Below are 16,072 nucleotides of genomic sequence, written 5' to 3'. Positions count from 1 at the left end.
TTACACACTATTGATGTAGGTCATACTTGCACTTAGCAAGAAACTGAAATACTGTCAAGTTTCAAATAGTAACATCAGACAGCATAACAGAAATTGAGACCACCAGTTCTATAAACTAATTATGCTGTCCCAGGGAAAAAGAAAAGCTTTAGTCCTAGTAATTTAGCAGATGTCAATGAAGTAAAATATCTGTAACATCAAAGAATCCTCTTCCAAGTCTCAATCTTTTTTTTTTAATTTGTAATTTTGAAAAGCTCACAATGAAATGTTGTAAACGTGAACCAATTAATATTTAGATATGTCACTGAAAACACATTCAGACATATAAGGATTGTTCAAATATTCCTTCAGGTTTTCAGTATTCCTGATGCTCTAATGCTAGTATAGTATGTTTTTATATACTTAAGATTCTCTGCTTAGAATACATCTGTGATTTAGAATTTTAAAATTTTAAATTTTTTATTGAAAGGGGGGGCGATATTTGTGTAGTTTTGTTATATGCAGACTAGTCTTATTTAATGCGCTTTAATAAGCCACATTTAACATTCAACAGTGTGCTACCAAACAAATACGTGTTATCACAGCTCAGGCATATTAAGTTTATGGCTATAAATAATACAGTTCTTCAATCGAACCACAGGAAACTGTCTGGGATTCAGGTTTTCTAATGCGATGTCTGGTAACCACATTCACTTCCCTCTCAAAATCGTATCACTTTACAATAAAAAAAAAGAGAGAGAAGAAACCTTGAAGAAATGAATAGTTGATATTCAGAAATGTTCAAAATGTTTTAGCCAGCTCTCAAACAAAATCCTTAAGGTTCTTCTGAGAATATGGAGTCTTTCAATAAACCTGCCTTCTTTCTACCTTTGTCAGTTTTCTTCAGTGGTGTGGTTGTGATCTGTTCCAACTTCAGTCATTTCTAGCAAAGAGAACTGTCCAAGCTGTTTATTTATGTGTCCAATGACTGTTAAGCTGTCTGCTAAATTTAGAAGCAGCAAATAATAATAGACCTATTTCTTCCACAAGTTAAGACATTGCTGCTTGTTCTGCTTGTTTGCTTTTCCACACTAATCTTGAGATCAAGGTGAAACGGAGTATTTCTCAACAAACAGATGTACTTTTGGATGAGATCTTGAGAAAAAAAGATCTTCAGAAAAAAAAGTGGAACATTGTAGGCCATGGACTTACTGGAAGAGGAAAAAAAAGAGTTTGTGTAGCAAAATCTGCCACTCTAGAGCTTCATTCAGAACTTGACATATGAAGACTTGGCTTTGTGTTGTCCTGTTTTTAATCCATATATGTTGGGCACAGAATGGGGAAATCTTTTATATATTTTAGAAATCAAGCAGTAACAGCAAAAAGTAGAAAGATGTAGGCACAGTTCTATGTGTCTCTACACAAGATATTTCTCTTTGAGTTCAAGAAGAGATATGTGTAGTCTAGGGAAAACCAGCCATGCTTGGGAATATTAACTCCCACGTGCACAACAGCATGTTTCTTCCCTCACAGGGCGAAAACTGTGATGAATGTGGAATTTCATAAACATTGTAGCTGCCTACTTCGGACTGTTTAATAAATAAAATCTAGTACTTCAAGTTAAAAGGAATCTTAGCGTACACTTTTAGGGAGGTGAAAAAACAGACTAGAGAGCTGTAGAGTCAATGTCATGGTAAGAAAACTGAGAGTGCCTAGGTGTATCTGACTTCTGATCCAAACGGTGATGCTGTAGTGCGCTGATGAAGGTTTCACCTAAATCTAAGTAACTATACGGATTTGTTTGTTTGTTTGTTTGTTTCCTCCTCAATTGACATAGTATAATTTAAATGTCTTAGGAACTTTGACAGGATAACCCAGCATGGACTAGCGAGGTCCGTGCACATTACTTTTTTCATTATTTTTCATGTAATTGAAGACTAATGAGCACGCCCTTTGGATGCTATTTTAGCTCACATTTAACTTTATAAATATTTCAACTTAGATATAATTAGATAAATTGAACTTGTTTAATTAGTAATGCAATCAGACAGCATGGCTTAGGATGCCATATCACATTAAAAATACAGTGATAATGCATGCTAATAAGCAATAAGCAGATTCTGTTGAGAAAAAATGCCCTGCTTTTACGAGCCATTTGTGTCTTATTATAGGGCTTCATAGCTTTGCCATTACTTTTTACCATTGCCATTACTCAGAAGTTTGCCTGTCAGATGAAAATTCGTGAAGATCTTTCTTGTAAGATTTTGAACCAAAATGATCAGCTGTTTTTAAGACGATGATTTAGGAGAATTAAATAGTTTTTTCCTCACATTTTAAATTTTTATTTGAATTATAAGTTTCAAATTTGAAGTGGAAACTTGAAAAATGTAAAATTAATTTTGTCTGAGCAATATTCCTTTTTTGATCTCTCAAGATATTTTCTCCAAATTACAAAACTATGGATGCCAGCAACAAGGTAGACAAAGGATCTCATGTGCACACAGTGTTGGGTGACGTTTTGTGTATCGGTAGCTTGGGTCTGCTAAGTGATGAAGAAGTTTGAAACAAGGAGCCCGATGTGCTGAAATTTGAACTATATGTGGGCAATAGCTCTGAATAAGAGTTTGAACTTATAGACTTAATTATATGCGTGTATATGTCAGAAAGAGAAATTTTTTTAAATTAATCATGTTTACAAGAAGGTTTTAGTGTATTTTCGAACTTCATTAGTGTTTATAGTTTTGGAATAAGCCAAAATCAGAAGGAATGATGTAGGTAGGAATAATATGGTTATATATTTTTGCCCCTTTTCTTAATCAACACTCTCTAAATATTTTTAAATTATTTTTTACATTTGAAAAATCTTGATTTTTACAGAATGTATTGTCTTCAAGGAATATTGAAGTATGCATTTGTATATGAGATAATAGATTAAGTTTTTTACATAAAAATCACTAGAAGCATTATTATTAAAAATTTTTAATTTACTGGAAATAGTATACTTCAAGTAGGGATGTCACAGAGTTTTGTCATTTAACATTAATTAAGCTTTAGATTCTCATTTGATGGTTTAAAATATTAGTTTACCTGTTTGCAAAATGTATAGAATAAGAAGGTGAGGTATATATTTACTAAACTGAGTAGGTACCTAAAAATTCAGATGGCTGATTTAAAAAGCAGTTCGGTACTTAGAAGGATTTTCAGAACCTCCTATGCAGCGAGTGTCTCTAAAAGACTTAGAGTATGAAAGCAAAGACAGGTAGGCGCCAATTTTAAACAATCCTGCTGGACATCTATCTGCATGTTCCTGTGACTTGATGTTTTGTAGGGTGTCTGAAAAAGACTGAATAGCTAGTTAACCTGATTTCTGGCTTTTCCTTTTATGCCATTGCACTGCAGAGTGCTGAAGAAAACAGGCAAGAGCTGTAGAGGTGAACAGGAAGAAAACTGCATACAGCTTTTCATTTTGTCATGTAAATTGCATTCTCTAGCTCATAGCTTTATAAACAGTGTATCATCAGTTCTCTTTCAACCGCAAAAGATTTTGTTTGCTTTGGGTCTCAGTTCAATAGGCACATTTCCTTTTGTTCTCTGGTCAAAATGCTAATTGCATGTCTCTATGGTTAATATTGTCTAAATGTTGTTTTCATTTTAAATAGTAGTACTTGTTTGCTGAAAAGCTTTTTACCCAAACTCCTATTGTTTAGGTAAATATGAAACATGATTAACAGTTTACTGTCAGGACAAAAGTACTTCTGTAGATCCGGATGACACTTCCTAGATAAATCTGCATATTAATTTTTAATTTCTAAAGCTTGAATTAGTTGAAAATGTGATATCTTGGCATTATATCTAGCTGGGTTTAGTTTGAAATTCTATTTTGCAACTGCTTGTGCCTTCTTGGTTGCTTTTTGGAAACAATTATAAAATATCGTAATTTCAAAATTAGGTTTGTCACATTAACATCTCTGCCTATAGCCATATTTTCACCTCTATTTTAAGCCAATGTAAAGTGACATCACTGCATGAAGCAGCAATACCAGCCATTGCCTGGAATCAGCCCCTTGTGTCAAGCAGTCCTTTACCTCTCTTCTTGCTGTGTATCAAGTAATGCTCCATGTTGAACTGGACATGGAACATAACTTGATGAGCTCTCATGCTGCCCACCTCTCCCATGATTGGTAACAGGAATCACCATCCCAATTAAAGCATATTGTAGTTTCTTGCATATTTTGCTTTAGCTCTCTCAAATGTGAGGCAATAATTTCACATAGCAATTTGCCCATAATACAGTAAAAGCATATTTTGAGGAGGGGAATGTATGTAAGCTTTGTGAAATACGGATTAAGTGAGAAAATGGGGAATGTGGATAAGGAAACTAGCAAGAAATGAAGCTGAAAACACACAGTACTGAGTACTGGAATCAGAGATTATCTGTTCAACTGTCAGAGATACCAGGTTCTAAAAATGGAGAGAAAGCAGAGATCTGTATTAATGCATGAATATGGAGCTCTACAGGAGACATTTCTACAAATAAGACACATGATGATGCTGGAAGAAATATTTAACACTTCATTCTCTTCTTCAGCATCTGTCTTCGTGGTACCCAAGCAAAGAGCTCTTCGATCAGATCCCATTGATTGCATCAATATCTCCTAACCACCCATTGTTGATCATCGAGAAAATAGACAGGAAAGGAAGAACTGTGAGCTTTTTTTGGTAGGAATATGTAAATTTGAGAATATATTCCAAATTCTCTCAGCTATTCTATTTATTTATAATATAACTGGAAGTTTGGTTAAAGCTGAGTGAACAAGGATGTGGAAGAGTGGAGGAGTCAGAAGTAGGGCCTCTTATTCTCCTGTTTCTCACCGGTTAGTGTCAGAATCATTATCCATGACTGCAGTTGGTGCTAACATTTAAACAAACAAAGAAAAAAACAACCAAACAAAACCTGAACAAACAAAAACACACCAAAAACAACACCCACCAAAACACTGCAAACAAAAAACTATGAGCTTTTTCCCTTTATGGAAGTATATGTTCAACTTCAGTATTTGTAACATATGAACTAATCATTATCAGGTGAAACCGAATTTAATTGTTCATTAGTGTATTTTTTCTTAGAATTAGATAGAATCATAGAATCATTTCAGTTGGAAGAGAGCCTTAGGATCATCGAGTCCAACCATAACCTAACCTAACTCTAGTACTAAACCACGTCCCCGAGAACCTCATCTAAACGCCTTTTAAACACCTCCAGGGATGGTGACTCCACCACTTCCCTGGGCAGCCTGTTCCAGTGCCTGACAACCCTTTCAGTGAAGAATTTTTTCCTAATATCCAATCTAAACCTCCCCTGGCACAACTTGAAACCACATGCCCTGTTCAATTCTAAATGCACAAAAAAGTCACAGGCTTCTACAGAGCTCTCATTATTGAGAAAAGGTACAATTAAAGGTGACATTTACCTTTCAAAGATGAAACACTTATTACAGTTGTGTATTAGTTATTGCTTATCTAAAAAGTAATTTGCTAAGTGCTCAGCATTTAATGCGATGGTGCTGTAGAAAGCATTTCTGTAAGTGTCATATACTTCAGCACATGAAAATTTGTGGAAGACTTTCACATTCAATTAACACTTCATCAGGTACTGCAAAGTTGTGTTTTTGTGGTAGAAAAGGGTGTGTTGACATATCTTCAGTTTTTCAGCATCAGGACTTGAAGCACATAATGGCCGCAGTACGTGTTGGAGATGTAGGTGAATGCCGTGGCAGCTAACTTCTGCTGCCTTGTGTACTGTAGGGGTGGACCAGCTCTGCTTCCTGCTGTCCAGTGTGTATAAGGGGAAGGGAAGGAGGAATTGGAGGGAGTATCTGCAGACGGCACCTGAAGGCACTAGCGCATAAGCTTCTGTTCTTGCCAGAGAAATTACGTGTATCCTCGTTACTTAGCTTTAGTTAGTTAGTTTAAAAGCTGCGAGATATTCCTGTCAAGAAAGTACTACTGTGGAAAAATATGTTATCTTGCCATTGAAGTAGTAGCATGCTCAAAAAGGAACTGAATTAAGTCTGTGAGAAAAAGCAAATTGAGGAAATGCTGGGAAATGCCAAAGTTAATGCTGCGTAAACACTGTTTGTCTTTTCTGGTAGACATATAATGCAATCTTAATTCTGTTGCTGTTTCTTCCACAAGGCTCTTCACTCAGCATGCAGAACTGACATACCTCTCTTGTATCTACTCAGTAATTTTTTTCTACGCACTGTTCACCACAGTCTTATGTCTTCTGTTATACAGTAGCCACACAGTTAAGCTAAGTTCTTCGTATGCTTTAGTATATCTTTATTCCCTGTAAATTTTGGGACATCTGCAAATAATAACTAATTTACAGTCTCACACATAGTCTCCCTGTGTGATATGAGTGTTGTTTTACAGATAGAAGATGGTTCTGCAAATACATGGAAGCAAAAAAATTATTTTTGAGATATAAATGTCCAATCAGAGGATTTTTTTTCATGTTTCACATTGAAAAGCATTTACATGTTCAATTCTTTTTTGTTTCAGTTTACCTAAAAATATTCAGCATGTTCCCAAATCGTATCTCAGGTTTTCAAGAGCTCCGAAGAGCACAGATACACTTAGTACCAAACAGAATTTTGCTGAAGTAAGTTATTTAAGATCCATGGGCCGGCATAAGCATTATTTTCCTTTTCTTTCATGCAGTCTCCCTAGTTCATTCATTACACATATTTCAATTTCTCCAGCAAATAAACAAGATTTATGCAAGCAATAGGCTCTTGACACTGGTTCATTCCCAGAGCAGGTCTATCATGTACTTTCTCACTGAATAAGTGTGATGCCATCTGGTTCAACCGTTTTCTCAAAGCAAGGTAAACTACACAGGTGTCATTCCTGACAGATTTATCAAATCCTGGTTGTAAAGAAAATGATTAAGATTCAATAAACTTCTCCAACATTTTTTTTTAAATACTTCTCTGCCCTTATTATTAGAAAGTCTTCCTAGTATCTAAGCTGAAACTTTTCTGCAGCAATTAAAGCCAATTATTTCTTGTAACATTTGTCATGGTATTCTTTTCAGGTATTGTTCAGATACTTTTTACCTATTTGACAGCAGTTATGCAAATCAAGGCTGAACATCCTCACTCCTTGAGCCTCTTTCTCAATCTATTTTCTAGGCCTCTGATCATTCCTTTTACTCTTTTTTTAGACTTCCCAATTAATAACTGTCGTGACCTTGTCACAAAGCTGGACAGGATGCTCTATTTTAAGTGCTGCCAGAGCTGTGTGGAATTATTTTACATGTTTTGTAGGTTGAAGTCCTGTTTATATATCCTGGTATGGTAATGTTTTTAAACACCACTCAATTGTACATAATGATCACTAGATTTTTATTTTTCCTTTGGAATGCATGTCTAGCAAGTTGTTCCATAGCTTGTGCTTTAAAAGTGATTATAATGTCTACCTGAGAGTAGAACATAGCAGTTTTCTATAGTGTATTATATTATATTTTTAGCCTATTCCAATAATATGAATATTGATATTATATTCCTGTCTTCTAAAGTTATTTCCATCTCTTCCATATTTAATTGGATATCTTTTATTTTATTTTTCAAGCCATTAATGAAAAGAGTTTGAGGGTCGTGACTTACCCTTGCAAAGCTACACTCAGTGCAGTCTTCCATTTTCATAGTGAGCTGTTGATTGCTGCACTCTGATGATCACTTTCAACTAGTTTTGTACTGATCTTATAATATGATCACAGAAATAGCATAATTCCCAGTACGGCTTACCACATTGCAATGCTGTGTGACAGTCTTGGTAAAATCAAGGTACTTGCAATCTAATGTATCTCTGTTTTCTAGAATTTCTTTCATAGATCGAAACTAGATCTATAATGATTTGCCTGATAAAACCCTATAGCATGGTCCATCTCCTTTATTCTTCTAAGTGTCCAGAAATCAAACTTGAAGGCTGTTTTTTCTATAATTGGTGAAATCATGTTTTCCTTCCTTTTTCTTCATATTTTCATTCATTTCCACTCTAATAGTACATTTTCTGTCCTTCACAATTTCTTAATGGCTGTAAATTCACTTAGTGTTAGTGTTCAAGGATGTAAATATCAAATTCAACTAATTTTAAAACTTCTAGACTGTATAAATATTCTCCAAATATTGTTTCACTCAACACAGAGATTTTTACTTCTGTATATGTGACACTCATGCTGATATATTACTCCTTTCTGTAGAGGTTTCCTGTGTATTTGAAATCATCAAAAAGTTTTCCCAAGTCACAGGTTTTATCAGTGTCCTCCCCGTATATGCATACTGTCATCCACACTTGAAAAATTAGGTTAGTTGGTCACAGGAGGATGATTTGTGGAGTTTCTAAAAGTAAATACGTATATATCGAACGGTATATTTACCTGGAACTTTTTTTACAAATACAAGGGAAGTTGGGATTGTTTGGGACTTCATGTAATAAATCATAGAATCATTTTGGTTGGAAAAAACCCTCAAGATCATCAAGTCCAACCATTAATCCAACTCCAGCACTAAAGAACCTCATCTGTATATCTTTTAAACACCTTCAGGGATGCTGACTCCACCACTTCCCTGGGCAGCCTGTTCCAGTGCCTGACAACCCTTTCCATGAAGAAGTTTTTCGTCATATCCAATGTAAACCTTCCGTGGTGCAACTTGAGGCCATTTCCTCTTGTTCTATCGCTTGTTACTTGGGAGAAGAGACCAACACCCTCCATGCTACAACCTTTCAGGTAGTTGCAGGCAGCAATAAGGTCTCCCCTCAGCCTCCTTTTCTCCAGGCTAAGCAGCCCCAGTTGCCTGAAACACTTTTCATAAGACTTGTTCATGTAATAAAGTGTCTTGTCCTTGTATTCATGCCAATCAAATGCACACAAAAATAATAGTGGGGTTTTTTTTCCTTGTATTTTCATCTCTTTTTTTGCCATGAAAAAGTAGGTTAGTTTTTTTCCATTTGGGGGCAAAACTAGGCTCTTTAAATATAGAGTTTACAGAGATCCAGCTGGCAGCCTTTGACAGGTAGCTACTTTGGAATGGAAGGTGGCAGAGCTTAGTGAAACATTACTGACATTTAATCTTTCCAACTCTGTAATAGGAGTTCTAAGAGCAGAGCTTGTGTATATCAAAATAACATACACTGTAGTAGTTGTTCCAGAAATTTAACTATTCTCATCTTTACTGTAATAACAGTAGAGCTGTGTGAGTCATGTCTAAAGATGGCATATTCTTTGATCTTTTTCCCACAGATTTTAATTGCTTGTGTCTACTTCAGTAAACAACTACTTTGGGCGAATGTTGAAGAATGTTGAGTCCATTTAAGACTGAACAGGTTTTCAAACAGGCATAATATGAACAAAAACATTGCATTTTTCTATGGAACACTTGACAGTACAGAAATGAGGAATTTTTCATCCTGAAATATATTGCCAAGAGACCCCCCTGACATGGTACATATTCTTTGTATTGAAATGATTTTTTTTTTTAAGCACTGTGCAGCATATTTCTCTGAAGTCAGAAATACCTGTTCTTCTGTCTTGAAAAAAAATGTGTGAAAATTCAAACAGTTCAAGTATCCTTAGAATAAAACATACAAATGGGACAGTGAAACTGTAGAAACGTGTAGAAAACTCATACGCTAAGAGGAAACGGGAATCAAGATCAGAAGATAATAAGCTAGATATATTCAGAATAGTATTTTTTAATGTATATAAGGGATTGTGATGAAAGTAGCACAAGCACTTAACAGTTTATAAAACCAATATAAAGAAGGAATATTGTGAAATCCAACAGATTAGATTATTGAAAAATTCATGTTACATTTCCCCCACATAGAGAAGTCACTAACAAAGCCAAATAAATTGGAATTATTTTATTGCTATTCATAACATAATAGCTCATGTATTTTTCTGCTGTTTATTCAGATATTTTCCCCACAAAACGAGTTATTTCATCACTAAGTCTCCTTTGTACCACTACTTCTCATTGTGTCCTCATATTCTGTATGCCACAGTTTTCTTTTTCTGTGGAGTTTTTCAGGTACGTTGCTTGCTTTTTTACCAGTTTGAGAGTAATGCTGAGGGAAGTCTGATCCGGCTTTTTTTAGCTGAGCTGCCTTTGCAATATCCTGGTGCATTGTTTATTTGGGGAACAAGGGTGGGTTTCAACTGGAGTTATGTTCCTGGTGTCGTTAGCTGCTGATACAAAATAGTCAGAACAGCCCATTGATTCCTTTCTGACTTAAGCAAGCACCATAATTTTGCTTTGCTTCTGGAGACAAGGTATCTATCTCTGTTGCTTGCCTGTCCATAAAATGAGTGAAGTGAGTGTAAAATTCCAGCATACCTGAGAATGGGAATTCTGATTTGGAAATGTTATGTGCTGATCTTGTACTCACTCAGGTATTAGTGCCTGTGGCAGGTGTCAGACATTAAGTTTTTCTTAACATTTAAAAAGGCAATGTTATTTGCAAGGACTGAGTAGACAACTTTAAAGAAAAATAAAAAGGTTAAATTCACAATTCTTTATGTTAGCTGGAGCAGCTTTGAAGTGTTTACTGGTTTCTTCAGCAACATCCAAGTAAACAAATTAGAACCACTGGAGTCCGTAAAACATAATGTCTCAAGGAAAAGATTAAAGAAATCTTCAAACAAACAAACAAAACAACACTTTATTTTGCACTCTTCATATTCTGATTCTCAGTAAAACAAACCTGAAACAAGTTTTATATGTCCAGTTTTAAATGGTGGTCTCGTTAAGTTCAGTCAACAGTAGGAATAATCAAAGCCTAAAGCATAGGTATTTGTAGGTTTGACTCCTTAAGCTACTAAGATTGAACAATAACAATTCTCAGATCTTAAAAAAGGGAAGATATCTCTTTTCAACAGAATCGCATATTAAATTTGGTTATGATCAATTCTACTAACTCTGAAGAGTGTTTCAAGTATTAAAATATGAATTAGGTCGTGCACTGTCTGGAAGGAGGTCTGGTGGGCATCACGGCTGATGCAAGCACTCTCCTTTACAGCCAGGATAATAGTGCAGAGAAACAAAAGGTATTCACTTGTTTCATAGTCAACATAGGCACAACTGTTTGCTTTGCTTCAATTTTCTGGTCCTTTATGAAACACTTGTGCTATTCGTATAGCTTTCAATTGGAGCAGATCTGTTCTTTTTTTTGTTAAAATTGAAAGATTCTTTTAGCCCCGTTGTCTGTTAACCATGCCTTTTTGGCAAAAGGTAGCACATTCAGAACTGAATTATAATGATGTTTTTATGTAAATAAACAAAATTCGAGGTATTCTTTTCTCTCTCTTCTAATATCTCTCCTTTTTGCTATTGGCAGTGAGGCAAAATGGTATTATTTCAAGAGAGTGATGCAGTTAAGGTTGTGCTAGGCAAAGAACTGCATGATAGTGTGACAGGATTAGAAGTCTGAATGAAAGGTTGGTAAAGTTCTGTGACTTTACAGTGCTTATATCTGCATACTAGTGGAAACCTCAAGTGCAGTCTTCCAGGAGGCTCCTTTATTCTTACGTAGCTACAGTGCTCCCACCCCTTACTCATTTTAAGGAGAAACTTCAACTGTAAGGTTTACCAGAAATCCTGATAATCGTATATTAAACTGAAGTTAGATACCCAAACAAAAGATGAGTCAGGGAATATAAGTCCCAAATTCTGGTGAGATTGTTCTTCTGAAGTGTGGTGATGCATAGAAAACACTTCATATTTTTATTTGTTGCTTGAACTGATTTTCTGACTCCTACACTTCTGTATCCCTTACCCGACTAATGAGACGTCTTCCATCCTTTATTTGAGGATGAAGTGTTGTCAATAACCATCTTCCTCTCTTTCTTTCTGTTTCTGAAAAAAATGTTTGTGGATACTTAACTTTTTCTGCCTTTGTTTTGGTTTCTGGTTTTGCTTATATTACATTGGCAAAACGTCCTGCAGAAAGATCTGTATGTCAAGAACTTTTCTTTTGGAATAAAAGTTCAGCTTTTCAGTAAGAGTGATAATGTTTACAATAATTTTATTTTCTATGTATGTTGTCTTTAAATATGTTACATGTTTATATGCTTGAAACAACAATTTCATTTCCTGGTTAGATTTAGTTAATTTTTGTGTGGTTTCTGAATTGGAATAGAAGCTGTAAGTATACAGATCAGAACCACACAAATTAATCTTGTTTCTATATTGAAAAAGACTATCATGGTGCAGAATTGCATCAGGCACAATTTGTTATTGCTTTTTGCTAGGATACTGTCATCTTAAACATAGAAACTAAGTGATAAATTCTATAATAATTCACTGTTGATTGCTTCCTATCAATAATGAGTATTTTGGCCTTGTTTATCTGCTCAAATATTACAAATAAAACAAATGTAGTCTACTTCCATTTAGTATTCATGTTCAAATCACTCTAACAGCACAAGTGCTTTCATGCTTGAATTGAGCCTGCAACTGTAGCCAGGTTAGGAAACAACAACTTTATACCTTTATCTAATCTAATTCTTAGTACAAAGGTAGGTTATGCTGCAGAAATGTTTTTCCTAGCACCTACATCTGCAAAGATTTAAGCACTTCATGAAAGATTGCTTTGAATTACTTGAAGAGCTATATTTTTTGTTGTAAAAGGTGTTTATATTAATGAAAGTAATTCTCTCTCCTTACAGTGCAAATTAGACTATCAAGCCTGTGTCTCAGGAAAACAAATCTCAGTGAAATGCGAAGGACGTTGCCCTTGCCCTTCTGACAAATCCACAAATGCAGGCAGAAATGATAGAAGAGGTGAGTGATGGTAATTTGTATGATATTTTTAACAGCTCATTTCTAGAAGGAAATAAGATTTTGCTCACAGAAGAGTACAGTAGTCACAAACACTGATTATTCTTGAATGAAACCAGCTTTATTTTATTCAGAGTTGTTTTCTTTGCCATGGGTTTTGAAATTGTGCCTACAGTAAAATACCACTGTATTTTTCAAATGCAGCTGTTGTAGTATGAGTTATTGTTCTTTTTTTACCCTTTATTACTCCTTGAGATGCTTATGGCTGTACTGAAGACAAAGAAAAGTTTATTCTTTAGTCCTCAGTGTTTTCAATTGAATATTCAAGAAAAATGAAGTGTGACAGAAAATAAGGAAACTTAAAAGTCCTTGTTACTGCTCATAGGAGCAAGCAGTTGTGCTTAAACTACAGAGCTATTAGTAAAGGCTGTCATATAAACATGTGTTCTTTGTTTGAGAAGTGTTTGATAGGAATAAATCAGGTTCCCTTAGCACTGCTGCTTAGCCATTGATGTGACTGGAGAAAAAAAAAAAGGTGGCTAAGCCTATTTGTATTTCAGTGACTCCCAGGAGACTTTGGAAGGTTGTTGTTTAACAAACAAAACAGGATACCATCTTTGCTTCTGAACAGAGAGCCATCATAGCATGAGGTTTTAGCTCACCATGGACCTGAATTTGCCAGAAACAGCATGACTGGAGGTCTGCATTTCTGTGTTTCATTAGACTGATCTCAGACGTATTTTTTTTCTTTCCATATGGTCACCTTTTTGATGAACAAGCTAAAATCTTTATGCACAAATATCCTGTGTCCTCTTTGGAAATACACCAAAATTAGCTTTGATTGTTTTGTTTTGTTTTGTTTTTTCATGTAGCAACCTCAAGGATGAAAGAAACCATCACTACATTCCTGGATTATGTTAGTGTTGGTATTTCATTATGGTTTGACGCACTATTCCAAATTTTCTGTGCAAGAGAATCTTATCATTTCCATGGTAATCTGTAGCTACTGCAATTTTTTTTTCCTAGCTTAAAAAAATGAATTAATGTTCTTTTAACAACGAATAGATGACCACTGCAAACATTGAGTTGTGTGCAGGCATACAAGTCAATTAAAAAACTGCTCTGAAACACTCCTTTAGGTCACTTTTTTGGTCTCTGGCAATATCATTGATTGTGTAATTAAATATTCCCTGTGCTATAACTGCTCTGCAAAATGATACAGCCTTGAGTTTTTTTTAAAGCATTGATTTACAATTTCATGTAGGAACTGTAAATAAATAGATACATCTGTTATCTGCTCATAGTGCCAGCCTGAAAGAAAAACATGGGAAGACCCAGCCTTATATGGTTAATACGTCTTTGATGAGGGACGTAGTGTAGCATTAATGCAGTTGCAGTTTTCGCTAGCAACAATTTCTGCATCGCCAGCATAGATGCGTGGTTTATTTGCTTAACAGAGGGCATGAAGTGAAATTAAGATAATGAGCCAGAAATATCTCTTCTTGAGTAGCAGGCTTGCCATTCTCCAGTGTTAGTTTTTGAATATGGTATCATTGCCTCAGTTTTTAACAAAATAAAATCAGCATTTTCTCTGCTGGAAGGTGTTTCACTTGATGCAGTTGTTTTTGTCTATGTGTGTGTTCTTTCAAGCACATTCTATTTTTGGTACTCCTGCACTTAAATACTGAAAACAATCTATAGACAAATTTTATTGGCTTCAACAAAATAGAATTGTTTTTAATTAGGAATTAATTCTTCTTGAAGATTTATACTGCCTAGGGATTGAGATTGCTTGTGCTTAGTTATGTAAAAGAGAAGGAAAAAAAGATCTTATATGAGCATGGGAATTAACACTAATCCTGTCCTGACAGATTGTCAGGGCAAGCAAAATACAGGGTTTTTCCAGCTGCTACATTTTGCTGCAACATTGGAATTTGAGTATCATTTCTTTACAACGCCAAAGGCCAGGAGACATGAGAAATATGAAAGTGAGCTGAGTATCGTTACTTTTAGCCATTATTGTAACAGAATACAAAATTTGTTATAACTTTTGTTATAAGAACTTCTGTTGTAAGAATACAATTTTTTTCTCTTTAAATGGAACTCCGTTAAGTGTTCTGAGCTGTATACACACATCAGTTGCTTAGAAATTTGACAAAGCCAAAGAGGCAAAGTAAGATTAGTGCTCCAGTTTCAGCAATAATTTAAGTGAAGGTTTCCTAAAATGCATCCCCTAAAATGATTTTTCATTTTTTCAAATTGACAAATTTACTGAATTTTTGATGCATCTAGCGAGCAAAGTATGCCTATGAACTTTCCCCAAATAGTCTTGGTGTGGAACCTGATACTCCTTTAGGAAGCAAAATTAAACCAGTATTCAGAAAAACAGATTTGCCTCTTAAAATGTATGTGGACCTGATCATACAGTCATAGGAAACTTAGTTGGAAGTTACTCTGAAGTTTATCTAATCCATCTCTCTGAATCTGTGAGGCAGGTGCAAGCATCCTGATTTTGTGAAAGCTGGCTCATTTTAGTGATACATTCAGTAACATTGAACCTAAGCGATGTGCAGAGGCTGTTAGCTTGAATCCAAAAATGAAAGGGCTAAGAACTTGGTCTAGAACTAGGTGTATAAGTTAGTAACAAAGCAAAACAAAGAAGCAAAAAAGAAAACAATAAAATAAAGGTCTATCTTTGTCATATTTTTGTCTTGTTTTTAGTTTAGAGAAAGCTATGAGTATCATAAACTATAAACTAGAGCAGGTGCTCCAGTAATTTTTAAAAAGAGAAATAAAAGAAAAACAAACTTAGTGTACTGCCATAAAAGAGGGGGAAAATCTGAAGAGCACTTGAGGCAGTGTTAGATGGAAGGATCACACAAAAATAAATGAAGAGGGGCAGTATGGAAGAGAGGGATGGCTTAGGGAGTAGTGTGCAAGCAGAATGAGAAAGGTAAACGAGAATGAATGGGAGGCACCACTATTAAAGACAGAGATGTCAATTAAGAGACAAGTGAGGAAGCACTTACAGGACCATATCTTATTTTCCAGGTGTAGTCATTGCCCCATGTCCTATTTTCACCCTAAACTCCTTTTCAAATATATGCCAGGATTTGGGGCATCCTGTTCATACTGGCTTGCACAGTTGTCAATGCAGGGATTTCACTGAGCTGGAATCTGCAGGTCTTTATTTTCTTAAGCTGTTCTGAGTCTTTTTTTCCAGTGGTTATGTGGAACCAGAAACTATG

At 35.2% G+C, this 16,072-nt stretch overlaps 1 protein-coding gene across 1 annotated transcript in view; it reads left to right on the top strand.

The window, feature by feature from the left end:
* SPOCK3 (SPARC (osteonectin), cwcv and kazal like domains proteoglycan 3) overlaps positions 1 to 16,072 on the top strand; it is a 192,489-nt gene that overhangs the window by 126,437 nt on the left and 49,980 nt on the right. The window contains exon 7 of the mRNA XM_065634057.1: positions 12,713 to 12,827. Within this exon, the coding sequence (XP_065490129.1) occupies positions 12,713 to 12,827 (115 nt within the window). The remainder of the gene's footprint in view (positions 1 to 12,712; positions 12,828 to 16,072) is intronic.

The sequence above is a fragment of the Caloenas nicobarica genome, chromosome 4 (assembly GCF_036013445.1).
Source record: "Caloenas nicobarica isolate bCalNic1 chromosome 4, bCalNic1.hap1, whole genome shotgun sequence".
Taxonomy (NCBI): domain Eukaryota; kingdom Metazoa; phylum Chordata; class Aves; order Columbiformes; family Columbidae; genus Caloenas; species Caloenas nicobarica.
This window is presented reverse-complemented; position numbering and strand designations above follow the sequence as displayed.